At 38.9% G+C, this 18,729-nt stretch overlaps 1 protein-coding gene across 9 annotated transcripts in view; it reads left to right on the forward strand.

Moving 5' to 3' along the window:
* Window positions 1-18,729, forward strand: part of DOP1B (DOP1 leucine zipper like protein B) — a 97,758-nt gene that overhangs the window by 17,785 nt on the left and 61,244 nt on the right. For 3 of the 9 annotated variants that reach the window (XM_065590260.1, XM_065590268.1, XM_065590263.1), the window contains exons 3-8: window positions 8,525-8,706; window positions 8,797-8,967; window positions 10,927-11,025; window positions 13,559-13,748; window positions 16,326-16,424; window positions 18,135-18,258. In XM_065590260.1, the coding sequence (XP_065446332.1) occupies window positions 13,722-13,748; window positions 16,326-16,424; window positions 18,135-18,258 (250 nt within the window). In that variant the 5' untranslated portion in view covers window positions 8,525-8,706; window positions 8,797-8,967; window positions 10,927-11,025; window positions 13,559-13,721. The remainder of the gene's footprint in view (window positions 1-8,524; window positions 8,707-8,796; window positions 8,968-10,926; window positions 11,026-13,558; window positions 13,749-16,325; window positions 16,425-18,134; window positions 18,259-18,729) is intronic. The other 6 variants (XM_005303320.4, XM_042855813.2, XM_008165221.3 and 3 more) reach the window with 3 other exon arrangements.

Genomic DNA, 18,729 nt, shown 5'->3' on the forward strand with positions numbered 1-18,729 from the left:
ATACAATTAAGTTAAATGATACAATGATGTTAAATTTTATTTAGTAAGGTTTGTCCAGGATAATACAGGACCTTGTCATAGCTATCAAACTTTATCGCTGAGGCTCCAGTCCTCTATTGTCTTTAATTCAACCTGCTAACTCACATGAAAACTACAAACTCTGCCTTATGCTCGCCAGGATTTTAACTCTAGTTAAGAACACATCCCCTCCAGTGAAGAAAAGGCTTAAGAAAACTCAGAACAGTCAGATTTTTCCTTTTAATCAGATCATGAAACATGGTTTATTGAAATAGAACATCAGCACTAAAAGTACATAAATGCAGTGGCCAGGGCTATGTAATGTTAGCTTTAGGTATTTGTTCTGCACAGCAATAGCAAGTAAACAGCTCATGGAATTGTTTTTAAACTCCTGTTTCTTGTTTTCTCTTTCCCCACCACTATCTGAGAAAATCATAGAAACTCTTGTCCTCTATTTTTATAGCAAATGTCTTTAGCGCTTGTTTTCTCAAACCATGAATGCACTACAGGTGCTACAGCAGCACAGCTGCAGCACCGCTGTAGTCACCTCCTACATCGACGGAAAGGGTTTTTCTATCGATTGTAGATAATCCACCTCCCCAAGAACTATTCCATCGACTTACCCACGTCAGCACCAGGGGTTAGGTGGCTTAACTGTGGCACTCAGTGTGACTTTTTCACACCCCTGAGCACCATAACTATGTTGATGTAACTTTTTAAGGGTAGACTGGGCCTTAACGACAGTTGATGAATCATAACTTCAAGTTTTTAATTTATTGCCTTTGTCTCAAACAAGTACGGTGTTAATTCTTAATTAGAGCTAATGCTATAAATTAAAAAGTGTGTTCTGTATTATAACCAGTATCCTGGTGATATAAACACATCTCCTACTTGGTTCTTATATTTCAGCAAAAGTTGGTCAGACTGACCTGTGGTGCTATTGTTTAACAATAGCACGCTTTATCTCGTTGTTCAGTACTGTACATGACCATTATTTGTCCTTCAGAAAAAACATTCTGTTTTGAAGTCCTAGGGAATAAGAACTTTTTACGTAGATGACCTTCACCGATCGGCTACAAAGGGAAGATGTTGATATGGTGGTAATTTGCATTTAAGAAGCCAAACAGTATATTAGTGAAGTAAATTGGTTTTTGGAAGCAAACTGTTGTCCAAATTAAATGTATTAAATAAGTGTCTAAATTTATGCGTTACTGAAAACTATTTTATATTTACTTGTTGAAGTAAAGAGAGCCCTGAACACTAATAAAGTATATATTTTCATCTGGGCTGATTTTGCATTCGTAACACTGATGGGGAAGCACATAGTTGTGTGTGTTGCATTACAGAAAGAATATTGGAGTCTTTTGCATCTCTCCCTATTCTTCAATTTAAATATTCTCATGGGTTTATAGTGCTGGGCAGGTTAAGAAAACGAGGTTAGATGTGATTAGTAGGACCTGATTGAGATGTATAAAATCTGAGGTAGAGAACGAGCTGCTGCTGTGAAATCATTTGAGATCTCATACCATCAGGCTTAAAAACAGGAAAGTTTCAGTCCTTTCCCTCTGCTTTGTTGGTCATTAAAAAGGAGTTTTGTTCATTGCTGCTGTATGATGTATAAATATTGGGAATATCATCTTGTCTGGAGATCTTGGAGGACAAAAGAACAGGAGTGGGAGTCTTCTAAGCTCTTAATCGAAAGATTGGGATGATGATCCTTTAGCAATGACTTCCCCCTAACTGCATTTCAAGCATTTGCTTTAAATATATGTTTACAAAAACACAAACCAATATTCCCTTTCTACTGTTTGGGTTTCCTTTTCTTGATGCTTCAGTCATAATTGTACAGTTGTCTATAGTCTTCCTAGGGAATCAGTGTAGATAAGACCTGAATGTACATTGATGAGGATTGGACTCTCTTAAATAAATACAAAAATTAAAAATATTATGTTTATATTCCAGGCCTCCTCTATGTATTGCCAAAAAAGGGCAAATAGTTTTCAGGTCATCATCAAAGAAATTGAGGAAAATTTATTTACACCGAGGGCATTTTAATAGGTGGAACACACTGTTACAAGCAGCAGTAATTTTTTTTTTTTTAAGCACAGGGGGAACTTTTAAGAAAAACACACAACAAAAAAATTGAGATAAATAAGCAGAGGGGCCCAAAATGTTAAACTTTATTTTTCATGGGTTGGACGTGGGGAAAGAACAAAATTCTTAAGACTATTTGACTAGTTCAGATGTTTTATACATCTGTAGAATCAGTAGTTTCTCAATGAACTGTAAGAACAAAACTCTGTAGAATTATTATGAATGTTAGGAAGCTTGTTGCCAGCAAAATATTTGCTTTGAGAAGCTGAACTACAAGGACATGTTTGTGATGTTTAACACTCTCCCCCTCCTCCCTCCCCCCGCCGCCAGTTAAATCACTTACTTGAAAGGAGCTGGAAAAAAATGTATCCTAAGTGAGCATAAGCAACTATGTATCTGAAGAAACTGCAGTCAGATTGCACTGACTCATGAGAATCAGAAAAATACTTGGCAAATTATATCATAATTCCTAAAGCTATGGAGAGAGAGGTATAGTCTATTGCAAGTGTTGCACTAGGAACCAGGAGGAAGTTGTTCAGGGCAGTGACTAGTATAGGTACTTGCTAGGTAAGGTATAAATTAAGGCAATAATGCAATCAACCTACAAGGCTCAAGGCCTGTAAGACAATATCTTAGCCAAACTAAGGCATAAGGCCCCAAAAAACCTTAACATAAGTAGCTAACCAAGACTAAACCTAGATAAAAGATATCAAAAGATAGACTGCTATAATGACTAAACTGCTAGTAGGTAATCGCTGAGGTGGTAGTTTATAACTGCTTGTGCTATTTTTAGTTAAGGACATCTGAACACAAGAATGCCATGGTAACTAATTGATGTATATGCTAATAAGCTTTAGGTTAAAGGATTAATAACCTATGGGGGAAGGGCACACCATCATTAGTAGGGTGCGAAACTACAAATGAGGAAAAGAGGCTGAAACCCCTACTGAATATGCATTGGGCATTGTGGCATCAGTGTAACACATCATAAAAGTTGTATCCCAGTCTGTGAGCTGGGAAAGGGAGAGATAATAGCTCTTGGGAAAGGCCAGGATGACTACCAGTGGTGACAGTGAGGGGGAAGATGAGGAAGATAACTAACATTTCAGGGTTGTTGTTTTTTTGCAAGGGATGGTGTGAGGATTGGGATGCTCTGCTCGTTCTGTTTTACCTCTACCTGCCTTGCTGGGTTGGTGTGTGTGTAAATTTGCTAAGTGTGTTAATAAGACTATTATAACTATAGTATGATGTGCTAAGTGAGAGAGTGTTGCAACCATGCACATTGGAGATCCCAGCTGAGCAGTAATTCTGGTAATGCTGGGCCTGATCTTGGGACAAGAACCTACCAAATTTCAGAGTGCTAAATGGGGAAACTAAATCAGTAATTTAATCAATATACAATCAATAGATCAGGCAGCACTCATTTTGCAGCATGTAGGTGGTGTGGGTGCTCTCGCATTTTAGTTAATCGTTAATTCAGTTTTAATCCCGGATCTATGGCTTTTGGATTCAACAGTGCTGAGCACCCAGAGCTTTTATTGAATTCACAGGGAATTGAGTGCTCAATACCTCCTGAAAATCAGGCCTTTAACCTCTCTGCTTACCTTCTCCATCTGCCTCATGAAGTTAATTTACGTACCTCATTTGACTGTTGTAAGGATGTAGTAGGTAATGTTTGTAAAGCACTTTTCATGTTCAGAGTCCCAAGTAGTATTAGATAGTCAGGGATGCATACTGTGAGCCATGTTTTGCGACATTAAAATTCCCAAACATCACAATTAAGTTTACTAAAATAAGTTAACTGAGTACTTAACTGTGGTGCAGCATATTTGTTCCAGTTATACACTTTCCTCCTTTTCATGCCTGCCCCCAAAATTGAGTATTATAATGAAGATGATTATGCTTTGAGCCTGGGACCCCACTGTGCTAGCCACTGTAGAAACATAACAGAAGCATACCTGTGCCCTAAAGAGATTATGATCTAAGTGTAATGCTGTAAGAAATGGGTAGATAAAAACAACCAGATGGGGGATCACAGGGAAACCATTTAAATGACTGTGTTCAGCGTGAAGAACAGTGGCCACGTAACTTGACAATGTTTAGGCAGAGGGTTTACTTTTTGTAGGCATCATGGCAGAAAAGAGGTTTAAGGTCTGATAAGAACAATTATATTTATTTTGAAATAGTAACCTTTTTCTAAAAATGTCCCTTGGATCTTGTTCAAGACTGCATTTCCTAATGACATACGTAATCTGACCAACTTTTACTGGCCATACTGTTGGATCCCACACACTGCAACGAATTTAAATCTACTCAAATGCATAATCTATTGTTAAGCAAAGTAAAATATAGGCTACAACAAAAATGTAGACTTGGATCTTTGCTGTAATGTTTTCTATTTTGTTGAATTTATAAAGTTTCTGGATTAGAACAAGTTAATGTATATGTTTAAGACAGTTGTGTGGGGCAACTGGAAAATGACTAGGAATTTTCTATTGTACTCTTAACAAGGCTTTTGTTACTTAATTGTTAATTTGCAGAATACAAACATATCTGTATGCAATACAAATTAGGAATAATGATGCCAAATTTGGTGAATATTGGCTAAATACTTGTTGGGAAATGTTCACTCATAGCTTCTGGTTCTCTCTCACTTCTGACATGTCAGTTGATCTCCAGTATAGTTGGACACATTTCAGAGTCCAATTAATAACATTGGCTTCCTCTTGGCATCCTATCTTAAAGTGAAGTTTATAATTCTATAAAACAATAAGCCAACATTTGAATTAGTGGTTTTCTTTTGCCATGGTTACAGTAGCTATACATATAATAAGTAAAGCATAAATGATTCATGCTCAACCTACTCTTTCCATTTTCCTGGCTAATTCTGCCTCTTCCCCATACGTTTACCCTTTACAAAACAACCGTCCATCATTTCTAGCTCAGTAAGACTCTGAAAACAACTGAAAAGAAATAAAAGGACAGATTTTTTTTCAAATCTTTCAGATATGCCTATTATTTCTCCTAACTCAGTCAGCTACTCCATATTGAAGGATAAACTTTCAGTCAAGAAAAATAACAAAACAAACAAAAGACCATTGATCCTATCTTTCAGATAAAACCTACCTGTTCTATCAAATCTACTTAAGATTCACCTCTGCCAATTTTTGTATAAATAAATCCTGAGCTGTTGACCTGACCTTGTCTATAACCTCTAATTGTAGCAGATAAAATAGGTAGTTGTTTAGCTTAATTACAACATAATTCCTTCAAATGTTGCTTATGCATGAGATTTCAAGGAGCTTTAACAATATGGAAAATGTGAAGCGCCTGCCATATTCCACTTGTTCAGGACAAAAAAGCCCTGGCAAAGGCTGCTAAATTTCTCATCTGTAATCAAAGAATAATTCCTGCAACGTTTGGGGAAGGTACACAGTGATTGAATCCAAGATTTAAGTTTTTAAGACAATTCAGCCTTTTTTAATGGAACTGTGACTGGTGCTTCCATAATATTCTAATCATTCTGCAGTCTGATGTAAAGGCATTTTGTATCTGCTGGAAAGCCAGGGGTAGTCTTAACCTGTAATACGTGTATTTTCGTCTAATGTTGCTTACTAATGTCCATCTTGAGTAGAGTATTAGGATGCAACTTGCTAATGAGGAAAAGATTTTAAAAAACCATCTTCCCCCACCACCCCAAAAAACCCTGAAGGCATGAATTCATTTTCAAAAAAATAATTTAATTAATCTCAGAATTCTTCCAGTTTAGTGAAAGGAAGTCTGGATGGAATAAGCCTTAATGATTGCACATAATTTTATGCATGCAAAATTTTTTGGAAAGGCTGGGAAAATGCTAGGGAAATGTGATCTAGATGAAATTACCATAAGGTAGATGTATGACTAGTTGAAAGACCATACTCAAAGTAGTTATCCATGGCTGGCTGTCCAACTGGGAGGATGTATTTAGTGGAGTCCCACAGAGGTTAGTCCTGGGTCTGGTACTATGCAGTATTTTTTGTTTAATTACATGCATAATAGAGTGGAGAATAGACTTATAAAATTTACAGATGACACCAAGCTGATAAGAGGTTGCAAGCTCTTTGAAGGACAGGATTAGAACTAAAAACAACTTTAGCAAATTGGAGAATTGGTCTGAAATCACTAAGATGAAATTCAGTAAAGAAAGTGTAAAGTACTACACTTGGAAGGAAAAAGTCAAATGCACAATTATAAAATGGAGAATAACTGGCTTGGCTATAGTACTGCTGAAAAGGATCTGGAAATTATAGTGAATCACAAATTGAATGAATCAACAATGTGACACAATTGCAGAAAAGTCTGTTATCATTCTGGGGTGTATTAACAGGTATCGTATATAAAACATTGGGGACAGGGAGGTAACTGTCCTGTTGTACTCAGCACTGGGGAGGCCTCAGCTGGAGTACTGTGTCCACTTCTGGATGCCACACTTTAGAAGGGATGTGGACAAATTGGAAAATTCAAAGAAGAGCAACAAAAATTATAAAAGGTTTAGAAAACCTGGCCTGTGAGGAAAAGTTTTAAAATAAACTGGGCATATTTAGTCTTGAGAGGAAAAAAAGACACAGTGGGGACCTGGTAAGTCTTCAGATATGTTAAGGACTGTTGTGATCTGGACTGGTCAATTGTTCTCCATGTCCACAGAAGGCAGGACAAGAAGTAATGGGCTTAATGTGCATCAGGAGAGTTTTAGATTAGATATTGGAAAAACTTTCTAACTATAAAGATAGTTTAAACTCTGGAATAGGCTTCCAAGGGAGGTTGTGGAATCCCCATCGTTGGAGGTTTTTAAGAACAGGTTAGACAGCTGCCTGTCAGGGATGGTCCAGGTTTACTTGCTCCTTCTCAGCACAGAAGTCTGGACTTGATGACCTCTTGTGGTCCCTTCCAACCATACCTTTCTATGATTCTATGCTTGGTGTAGAATTACTCATTAAGAAGCTGTGAATTAAGCGGCCTGCATGTGAAGCTATGATTCAAATGTAAAAGCCCTTCTTATGAGAGCTCAATCACTAAGCAAAACTCTCGCACAGGTGCTCTGTGATTGAGGAATGGCAGCATAGCTTGTGGATTTAGGAGAATGTAGACTAGTAGTTCATTTTTGTCCAAATTTCAAAAGAGAGAAAACAATGCCAAGAGTATTTTTCCTTTTGTTATTCCCAGGGCTTTTTAAGTGTCCTATTCTGCTAGGGGAGATTACTTGCAGTCATTAGAAAGAAAATTTGTGCAAGGAACACGTACTATATAATATGATGTTATTTTTGCAATACCTCAAGTTGTTCCATGATTTTACTAAATAGTGAATAGTGTCATTCATGACTAGTTAATAAATAACTTAATTGTTAATTAACTGATAGAATATTATGGTATTTGTCTTGATTTGAATAAGCCAGAGCAAGAGGAAAAAAGTATTTACAGCCTAGATATTTTCTTTCTCCTGATGAGTTAGAACTTTTAGAGTAAACAATTTAAGTATATATTTAGGGGGTGTGAGCCATTTAGTTAAGATTGTGAAAGTGTACCAACCAAAGTCCAGCATTCAGGCAGTCCTCGTACCTTCCTGCTGTAGGCATTACTAACATTATGTAGAGGAATCCTTCATGAACATTCTAAAATTTGAAGGGGAGCTCCATAAATGTGTTCTACCTTAATTTTATATGCAAAGTTTTATTATGTCATGAATAGAAGAGATAATACTTGGATTTAGATTTGTAATGAGTCCTCTACATAGCAGATGTCACATTTGTGTGTGTTTTTTCCCAGCTAAATTGTTTTTTAAATGATGATCAGTTTTTCAGTATGTTTACATGGAGCTGCTCTAAGACGCTTCACTTTTACTGTAGTTTCAGTCTTAGGCCTAGAGATAGTAATGACTGTTGTAGTCCATGTTCTTTAAACATTGCCACACTTCTTAAATTTTATTGTCCAATACGAGATGATAAAATCAGCCATCGTTATATGTGAAATGAAAAAAATAAAAGCTTACAGGTTGTGTGCAAGAAGGAAAGATTCTGTTACTACTGAACTCTTCCCTCCTTTCCCAGCCCATGAATGCTGAGAAAAATTCTTCCTTCTGTTCTTCAATTCCTATCCCATTTACCCTCAATCTTTGACTTCGGTCTTCCATCCTCCAAAGAAAAGAATTTTCACACCAATTTTTCAAGTCTAATGATCTCTGCTCTGTTAATGTAATTATTATGCATTTGTGGAAGAAAACTCTTGAATGACTTATTTAATTTTACTAAGTAAATTTTCTGTCACAAAACCTTATTTCAGCTAAAGTGTTGACAAATTAATGTTGGATGTTATGCATGTACAATAACCTTTTGTTCCTTCCTTCCTTCCTTCTCCCCCATCCCCACTGTTTGTACAGGCTCTTCAAAGTAACCTGAAGTACTCCCTCTTGCCAAGACGTCTGATTATCAGTAAGAGATTATCTCAGTGCTTACATCCAGCTTTACCTAGTGGAGTGCATTTAAAAGCACTAGAGACCTATGAAATAATCTTTAAAATTATTGGGACAAAATGGCTTGCCAAAGACTTATTCCTCTACAGGTAAATTGCTCTTTGAAAACTCAGACTTAAAATTTCATAATAGATTATTTTTTTTAAACGACTGAATCTTTCTTTTTCTTTTTTTTAAAGCTCTGGCTTGTTTCCCCTGCTAGCAAATGCAGCAATGTCAGTGAGGCCTATTCTCCTCGGTTTGTATGAGAAATATTTTCTTCCTCTGCAGAAGTCCCTCTTGCCAAGTCTTCAAGCCTTTATAATTGGACTGCTGCCTGGATTGGAGGAGGGGTCGGAAATTTATGACAGGTGGAATTGCTTTTGTTACTTTAGAAACATAAAATGCGATACTCAATCACTTCCCAACTTATTGAATTTTTATTTATTTTGAAGGAACCCATATCTAGAAATCCTAATCCAGAAGGAGGATGTCTAATGGAGGGATACTGAGTGATGGGATGGAAAGGGAAAAATACTAGAAGTTGGAAGGGAACAGAAGAAAGACAGATGCATGAATGCAAGAGGATGTGGGGGAGGGGTAAGGGAGAAAAGAAATACAAGGATAAACAGAAATTGAAAAGTTAAACTTTGGGGGGAAAGTTGCATTGAGGCAAATTATTGAGTCGTCCACTATATTTAGAAAGCATCACAGCTCTCCTTTCAAAATTTCTGAATACTTACCTTTCAAATCTGTAATGGGGTATTGAGGAGATCTTTGACAGACTAAACTAAGCCTGTGTTTTTTGCACTCCTTAAATCTTTTGATAAAGGGGAGTTCCTATTTTCTGTACATATCTAGATTGCAAGCATTCTATACCAGAAGATCACCTTGCGGTCCTGGCTGCACTAGTAAATGTACCACTTCTAAAACTCACTATCAAAAATGCCTTTTTCACCCAAAGCTCCTTAATGCGGTATTGAAAATGATGACCAGCTAGTGTGGTCAGGTTCAACAAAGTTCAACACATTTTGTAGCAATGCATGCTAGATTCCTGGTTGAAGAGGTCCTGTTGCAGCACACTTAGTCACTAGGCTTTTGGTTATGTAATGATTGTACTTCCATCAAGTAATAGCTGTAACAAAACTATTTTGCAACAACCTGTTGCAGGAATTGTGCTCCTAGATAACGTTCATTATATTTCACTGAATACTTTCTATACGTAGACAGTGACTAAATGTTTGTCCTATACAGTATGTATGTGTTTTCCAGATTGATGCATTCTGTTCTCCTTCCCAAGAAATGGTGGAACTGAGTTTAGTTGTAATTGTCTGTTTTGACAAAAGATGTTTTGTTTAGCTTCATGTAATGTTTCTTTGTAAAACAGTCTCAAGTCATGAAGGCGTAGAAAAAGCTTTATTTACATGGACAGTTAACATCTATTGTTATGAGTGAACAAGAATAAGCTGCAATTGTTTAGTGACTGGTAACTAGCTTTTAATTGCTGAATTACTGGCTGTTAGGCAGATGGATAAGTATAAGTGTTGCCTCTTCTACAACTGTTGCACAAAAGAGTGAGTTTAAAGCGTGTGTGTGTGTGTGTGTTGTTAGATTGGTTTATACCAGGGATCGGCAACCTTTGGGCCGGGCCAGTTTGTTTACCCGCTGCGTCCGCAGGTTCAGCCGATTGCAGCTCTCACTGGACACGGTTCGCCACTCCAGGCCAATGGGGGCGGCAGGAAGCGGCGGCCTGCATGCGCCGCTTCCCGCAGCCCCTATTGACCTGGAGCCAGGGCCGGCTCCAGGCACCAGCCTACCAAGCATGTGCTTGGGGCGGCACCTGGAGGGGGACGGCGCTCCGGCCGGCTGGGGAGAGCGGGCCCACGGCCGGGCTCGCCGCCCTCCCCCCCGGCGCTCCGGCCAGCTGGGGAGAGCGGGCCCGTGGCCGGGCTCGCCGCCCTCCCCCCGGCAGGGGGCGGCGGGAGGCTTTTTTACCTGGGGCGGCAAAAAAGCCAGAGCCGGCCCTGCCTGGAGCGGCAAACCGTGGCCAGTGGGAGCCGCGATCGGCCGTATACAGTGAAGTATTGGTGCAGTTTCTTTATTCTGACCCCAGTAATTCTTTTGAATCAAAGTCATCTTCTCATCTGACCTAACCAAAGTCTTTAAAATATTTTATTTATTTGAAACTCACTAGGTTTGAAGTAAGAATTAACAGTAGTTTCAGGCACTACACTTTATCCCCAAGGTCCCCTGTCAATTTTTGTGGTTTTATAATCTCATTTTTCTTTCTTTCTTTCTTTTAATATTTTTTCTCTCCCTTTCACTTTTAGCTGTGTCTCTCTGGGGACACACAAATGGGATGGCTAATCATAGTGAAGTTTCTTGTAGTGAAACACTATAACTTTACATGGTGGTGCAAAAAGCACAAAGTAAGCCGAATGACAAGTTTTTTTTCCTTTGGTTTTTGAGTTTTACTCTTCTTGGTTGTGTAAGAATGGTAAATAAAACACTTTAAGGCAGAAGCGATTAAGCTGGGTAAATTTTACTTCAGCTGTATTGAAATCTGTGTCTATATTGAGTATTTTCAGAAAATCTCCCGCTGTTGGCCTAGCACTGATGTATCTCCACTATTGCTAGCAATGGTGGAAGCACTAGTATAGATCAAGCACAGGCATTCTCAAATTTCAAATGAGGACATTTTTCAGGACTTCACAGGAAAAAGAACGCAAGTCATTTCCCCTCCTTTTCCTGATTTCAAATGCAATTTTTCCACTCCAATATAATAAAATACAAAGCTGAAACTATAGGGAGCATAAACCAGGGAAGCATTCTGTCACATTACCCCAAAGTGGCTGAAATTTAACCATTAAGTGCAGCAATACTGTGAAAAGCAACTTTGCAAAAAGATATCGTGTGATCCCATATTTGTGTCCATTTTATTATTTAAAATTCAGTCTGCTAAATTTACGAGTACAAATATGTGTGGGGTTATTTTCCAACTACCAGCCCAGTAAGCTTACACTAGAATCTGAAAGTCAATTTAGGTTCTTTTTGGCTCGGACATCAGCAGTAATACATCTTCTGCAATCAGAACAGTTAATAATTCTGCTGTGTGTGAACTAGAATAGCAGCTCATACTCATAGCTACATTGATTGTGCAGGATTAGCAATTTTTGTGAGTGAAAATTTTGTGGTCATTAAAGTAAAGCTAACTGAATGTACACTGGAATCAGGTTTCTTAAGGAAAGGTGTTTCTCTTTTACGTGGTTGGTTTTTAGAGTAGAACCAAGCTTTACATTCTACATGCAGTATTATTGCAGACAATTGGAAATTAAAGATGGAAGAAGCTTGACACAGTTCTGGGCGACTGCATCTGTATTCCCCCTCTATGGTCCAGCAGGGCATCCCCTTAGGCTTTCAGCTCCCCAGCCATTGCCTCGCTTGGGTAGACACACACCCCCACACCCCTCTTTCTGACTAAGGGATTGTCACACTTCACAGTCCCCTGACTATACTGTGAAATCCTCCACAAAAGACAGGCTGCCTAAGCAGGCTTCTTTTGCCTTCTCTTCAGAGACGATACACAGTGTAATTGCCACAGACATAAGGTGTCACACGGCTCTTTCTAAGCAAGAACGTTTTAGTCTCAAGGTAAAAGCATTACAGAGTGAACTAATTTTAAACAATAAAAAAAAAACCCACACAAATGCTAATAAGCTTACTAGAGATCCCTCATCCCAACTCCAACATATGCCCCTGCAGTCCTTCAAAATCCCACATTGGGTGTTCCTCTGGTTTCAAGATCATAACATCCTTTTGCCCAAAACAAGTACCCTCATGAGACTGTGAGGCACTCGTTTATCCCCCTTGAGACCATGAATAGGCTGTCAACCAGACAATGGATTTCTGGTCAAAGCAAAGCTTCAAAAGGATGGACTCAGAGGTGGGTCACTTGCATTCTCCTCACCTCAAGTATTTGCTGGGAAATCTACTTCACGCTTACTGTCCCAAAAGTTGACGTTTTTACTACTTCTCAAAGATTTCATTAGTCATGTGTCTGAGAAAAGTGGTATACAATTCCACAATAACATATAAACAATTGCCTTTTTAATACAATGGACCCCCAAGGCATTAAACTTAATTCAGTAAAGTTTATCTTTATTCTATAATATTTGTCCAGGATATTGTCCTATCTGTGTCAAGGCTTTCACACACTCCTTTTTCTTCCTCAGGCAAGGGGGTGTGATGATCCTTTGGGCTAACCTCGACATAATTATCACACAGTTTTTAGATGTTTAAAATAATACTTTAAATTTAGCTACTATAGATATTGAACCTGATCACCCAATATGTTGTATTAAAGTGTACACTGTACAAATTTCATAACAACCAATGAAAAGTTAAAGTATTTATATTGCATTAGTGCAGAGATGAGCTACTGAGCAAACACTGAAATGCATGCGTGTTTCACTGAAACAAAGTGACTTAACACACAGCTAAAAATCATCATCATTCTGTGCAAGTCCTTATAGTATGCATGAGATTCTTTCAGTGCAACTGGTTCAGGAATTAGCTACCAGAAACTACTGCGTTATTTACTGTCCAGTTAGTTTGTGTGACATTTATGCAAAACGGGTTGTTGCTGGAGAAGTTGCCAAAGTGGGCAGACAAACCATTGTTCCATTGAATGCGCACAATGTTAAAAGATTCGTTACAGCACTTGCTATTATGGCAAAATCATATTGGAAAGGGTAACGGGGCAATCCCGCGGGCCAGATCCAAAGCCCTGACGGGCCGGATCCAGCCCGCGGGCCGTAGTTTGCCCACCCTGAGCTATACGGTATTAACAAACTGAAAGTATTGCACTTGAATTCAGTGACAGAGTTCAATGGAATTAACATTTATATTTTACATGGAAAGGTAAATCTTTATAATATTATTACCTTTTTTCGCCCCACACAGAACAGATGCTTTGCTTGTGAAGCTGTCTGTACTAACAGGCCAAGAAGTGTTCTATGCTGCTATCTGGGGGAGTGTTCTGGTCAGCCCTTCTATAAGACTTCCTGCTTCTCTGTTTGTTGTGAGTCATATCAACAGAGAGTTGTCTGGAAAACAGCAGAAGTACATGCTGGGAACTGATTATAAGCTCACAGTAAGTTCATTATGTTGCTAATGGAATATTCTCAACTGCCATAATGCTGACACAAACTGGAAAACAGTATCCTTCTCCGTACAAATTAAAGTCCCAATCTCTTTAAAGCGCATCAGTAAGAGAATGAAATGTCTAATTCAAAATTTGCTCAATGAGTGCAGAATCTCAACTGAAGTGATAATAATGAAAAATAACTCTTGCAAACTTTGACCAATATGTAGAATGGCAAATAGGTCATTTAAAAAAACATGGTCAGTGATGCAAATAAGAAATGGATGGTGTTGCCTTGTTACAGTAAAACTGATTTAACCCTGTTATTTAGTTGTATTGCAGTAGTGCTCAAAGACTCCAATCAGAATTGAGGCCCTATTGCGTTAGGCATTGTACACAAACGGTTCAAAATAGTATCCGTGTTATACACCATAAAAAACAAAAAAGGAGAGGTGGAGTGAGATCTAATGCATTCTTACACTTAGTGAAAAGACTATCCTCTGCAACCACTAATATTAGCTGCCTACCTATTGCAGTTGTCCAGAAGTGCTTGGGAGAAAAAGATTGGAGAGTCTCATAATTCTTGGCTCCAGAAAGTAGGACAAAAATTTGAAAAATAGGAAATGAGTAGAGAAGCGGTGCATTGGGGGAGTGAACTGCCTAGGGGTGGCATGTCCTTGATAATTTTTAACCAAACTCCTTTACAACCCCAGCATTTCTGCACTCACCTTGGGCTGCAGTTTCTTTGGTTACAGGAATATTAAGTACAGCATTAAGTATTTGACAAGAAATGAAAAATAAAGCTGACATGCCCATCTTTGCTTACTCCATTTTGCCTTTAGGAATGGAATGTCAAACTCTCTGTCATTGTATGTCAGACACAGTGTTTAAGATGTTCTTGTTTTTTTTTAACTTTAACACTGTGCACCTTTTGACATTATTTAAAATAACATACAACTAAACCAAACAGCAGTAAACCTACAGGAGAACTCCAGTATCTATTGTCTTGTATTTAATTTCCTTTCTGGAAATTGAAAAATGTTTCATAGGTTTTAAATTACCTATCGTTTTACCAGAAATACTGGAATAACTGTAACTAATCATCAGACAGGATGTGTCATCTCAAGATGCATTGGCAGGCATCAGATATTCAAAATTGTGGCCTACCCAGATATGTGGAAATGCTAATAATTATATATGGAAACAATATAAAGCTGAATCATTTTTATGTTCTCCTATTTGTGGAAAGAAAATTCTCTTTAAATATGTAGTTTTCGATGCTTTCCAAGTGCTGCCGTGCCTCAGTGGGTCACAGCTGAAGATGCCAGATGCAGGACAAACAGCTGAGAAATTACCCAATAATCATACTGTTGTCAATCCTTTAGTATCTAATATCTAAAGGTTTATTTATGAGAGAAAAGAAAGAGGAGAGAGTTCAAATGGTCAAAGGAATCAAATACATTCATGCATTGCAAAGTTCTTGGATTGGGTTTGAAGCAGTGATGAAATGAAATGCTGGTTTACATCATCTCTGGTAACATCCAAAAGATTGGAAGGTCCTCAGTCCGTTGATTAGAATGCTCCTTTTAGCGTAAGTCCGTAGTCCAGAGATCAGAGCAGGAAAGAGGCAAAATGGAGATGTTCCAGGGCCTTTTATATTTTTTCCCATGTGGAGGGAAAACTCTGTCTTATGCTATGTCTACACTACGGACCTTACAGCGGCATAGCTGTAGCAGTACACCTGTGCCGCTGTAAGGTCTCCTGTGTAGTCGCTCTTGGCCGACAGGAGAGAGCTCTCCTGCCGGCATAATTAAACCACCCGCAACGAGTGGCATTAGCTATGTTGTCAGGAGAGCCTCTCCTGCCGACATAGCACTGGCCACACCAGCACTTTTGCCACGGAAACGTCAGTCAGGGGGGTGCTTTTTTTACACCCCTGACTGACAAAAGTTTTACCAACAAAAGTGGTAGTCTAGACAAACCCTAATTTGTGGAAAAGTACAGGAACAAGATGGAGTCCAAAGTCACATGAGCAAGTCACATGCCGTTGCATGCTGTGATGAGTCATACCAGGAGTCATTACCCATATTCTGGCTAAAATGTCCTCCGGAAGGCCCATCCTGCGGGGATAAACTTCTTCCATGGCCCATTGTGTTCGTTGATCAACTCGAATGGTCCAGTCACACTGCTAGCTAGACTAGATGTAAACTGCTTTAGTTATCACAGGAGCAAACACATTTGAAATAAAGGTATATAGTCAATACTCATAACTTCAGGTATAAAAAAGATAAATGCATACAAACAGGATAATCCTATTCAGCAAATCACAACTTTTCCATTGACACTTTACATGACATACTTTTCACAAGATTTGTTGCAATTGTATAACAGTGGTAGTAACACTGATATACATGGTCACATTTTAATCATATAACGTCACACCAAGTAAAGGTACAGATGTTGGTATTCCTATTAGAAGATAAAATAAATAATTACAATATTTAATAGCTGTCAGCAATATTCATAACTTAGGTAACGATTATAACTATAAATAAAATGGTGGTATGTTTCTTTCTCAAATTACAGGTAAAATCTTTGCGTGTATCAGTATTGGATTCAAATGTTCTTGTGCAAAGAAACACTTTGGAAGTGCTTCTCTTCTTTTTTCCATTTTATACATCTTTGGTAAGAGCATTATTTGAATGTCATTATGATTACATTTTATTGGCGGAAGGATAAGATCTTACTGAGGGAAGATTCTTGTAGGGTCCTACATAATCTAGATATTCCTGTGAATACACACCAGTTATTTTCTCTTTCTAAGGATATGTCTATATGACAAAACAACCCTGCAGAAGCAAGTCTCAGAGCTCAGTTCTACAGACTTGACCTCATGGAACTTTACACTGTGGCCATAAAAATAGCCACATAGACATTTCTGCTTGGGTTGGTCTTTGGGTTCGGAAGCCTGGGGTGGGGAGTGGGTTTGACCCTGAGCTCCAGCCCAGTCTGGAATATCTACGTGATTATTTTTGGTGCCATAGCATGAGGTTCACAAGCACAAATCTGTAGACCAGGGCTCTGAGACTTGCTGCTGCAGGCTTGTGGGGGGGTGGGGGAGGGTGTTGTTTTTTGTTTTTAATTCCCTTTCTTCCCTTCCCCATGTAGACATACCCTTCGGGTCTAATCCTGCACCATTTGCAGTCACTAGTTTGGCTGTGGATGGGGTGAAAGTAACGTACAGGACTTACCGGTACTGCTGGAGTCCTGAGGGGGGCGGGGCCTCTCAAGATTTAAAGGCCCTGGGGCACCGGCTGTGGCTGGGAGCCCCAGGGCCTTTAAATCAACCTGGGGCTCTCAGCTGCAGAGGTGGCTGGGTGCCCCCAGGGCTCAGGGGCAAATTAAAGGGCTCTTTAAATCCCTCCGGGGCCGGGATTTAAAGGGCTTGGGGCTTCCCGCTTCGGCAGGGAACTCTGAGCCCTTTAAATCCCTGCCCCAGCCCGGGTGCCGAGCTGGGGCGGGATTTAAAGGGCTCTGGGCTCCCCGTTGCGGCTGGGAGCTCCGGGACTTTTGAATCCCTGCCCGAGCCTGGCTGCCGGGCTGGGGCCGGGATTTAAAGGGCTCGGAGCTCCCCGCCCCGAGCCCTTTAAATCCGCGCCGCGGAAGCTGGTGCGGTCCAGCACGGTGTACTGGCTCTTGCCTGTACGCCATACCGTGCTGTACCGGCTTATTTTCACCTCTGGCTGTGGACTTCAGCAGGGTCAGGCATCCACTTTGTTTCCCCAAAGTCCCACATAGTGGTTACCATCCATTAGGCCTGAGACACCACTGGTGTTCTTAAACACACACTTAGGGGTTGCTAACATAAAATGTGAAGAGCTCAAGCCTGAGCAACTATGTATAGGAAATGAACTGGATTTTTATTTTTCCCAGCTAAGAGTTCTTAAGTGGTTGGGGTTGTCTGGACTAAATTAAAATATTTACACAGTATTTGCAAAATCAAATACTTTGTGCCTCATTAAATAGATTTTTCCCTTATTACTTTTTGCTAATTTGTCTCCTAGCATCATCCTAGTGTTGAAGATGTCAGCTAATTTAATTTGTTAGTGAGTAACAAAATTGGTTAATTCTTAATTAGGCTTGATGTCTTAATTGTGGTTATACAATAAAAATTTTGAAAATGACCACGCAATTTTAAAGGAAGACTTCAGTGGATCAATTTCTACTGAGATTTTAAATTGCAGGTTGTTGGTTTGTCCCTGTTCTCCTTTAGTAGGCTAGATCTAATAACATATCTTTGTCAGTATTGTATCTGATACTGGTAGCCATTAGAAATTAATTAATTGTGAATTTTACAGTTCACCTACAGCTAAGTTGTCTTTATTCTTTGTCTAGGACTACAATGAAAGTACTATTCCACTGCTCAGGTCTGATGTAGTCCATATTCTCTCAGCAGCTACACAAACACTCTTGAGGAGAGACATGTCACTAAATAGAAGATTATATGCGTGGTTGCTAGGTACTGTGCAATATGTGGTGACATTAAGTTTAAATATCTAATTTGTACTTTGTCCACTACATTTGAATATACTTTTCCAGAGATAAATAATAGAAGTCTCTTCATTCTGTTCATAAATGACAACTCTTTTTTGCAATTGAGAATTCTATTAAGCCAATATTGTTTCCGTTGATAAATAAATTCTGCCTTCTTAAATCTTAAAGTCTCTAACAAATACTTGATATCCCTCATCACAATTCAGTCTCGGTATGTCTATAACAAGTTTGGGAGATAACTTTAGTCAGAGAGCAAACATGCCTGAATTTGAAGCAGAAATGATTGTTCTTTGTAATCCGTGAATCTCGATTTACATACCATAGCATTTGAGTATCTACAACAATTCTGTACAGATGCAATTCTTAAACTGTAGTATGTGAGCTGTTGTCAAGTAGAAAAAAGGGTTGCTTTAGAGTAGTGAATCGGAATAAAATC

The sequence above is a fragment of the Chrysemys picta genome, chromosome 1 (assembly GCF_011386835.1).
Source record: "Chrysemys picta bellii isolate R12L10 chromosome 1, ASM1138683v2, whole genome shotgun sequence".
Classification (NCBI taxonomy): Eukaryota; Metazoa; Chordata; order Testudines; family Emydidae; genus Chrysemys; species Chrysemys picta.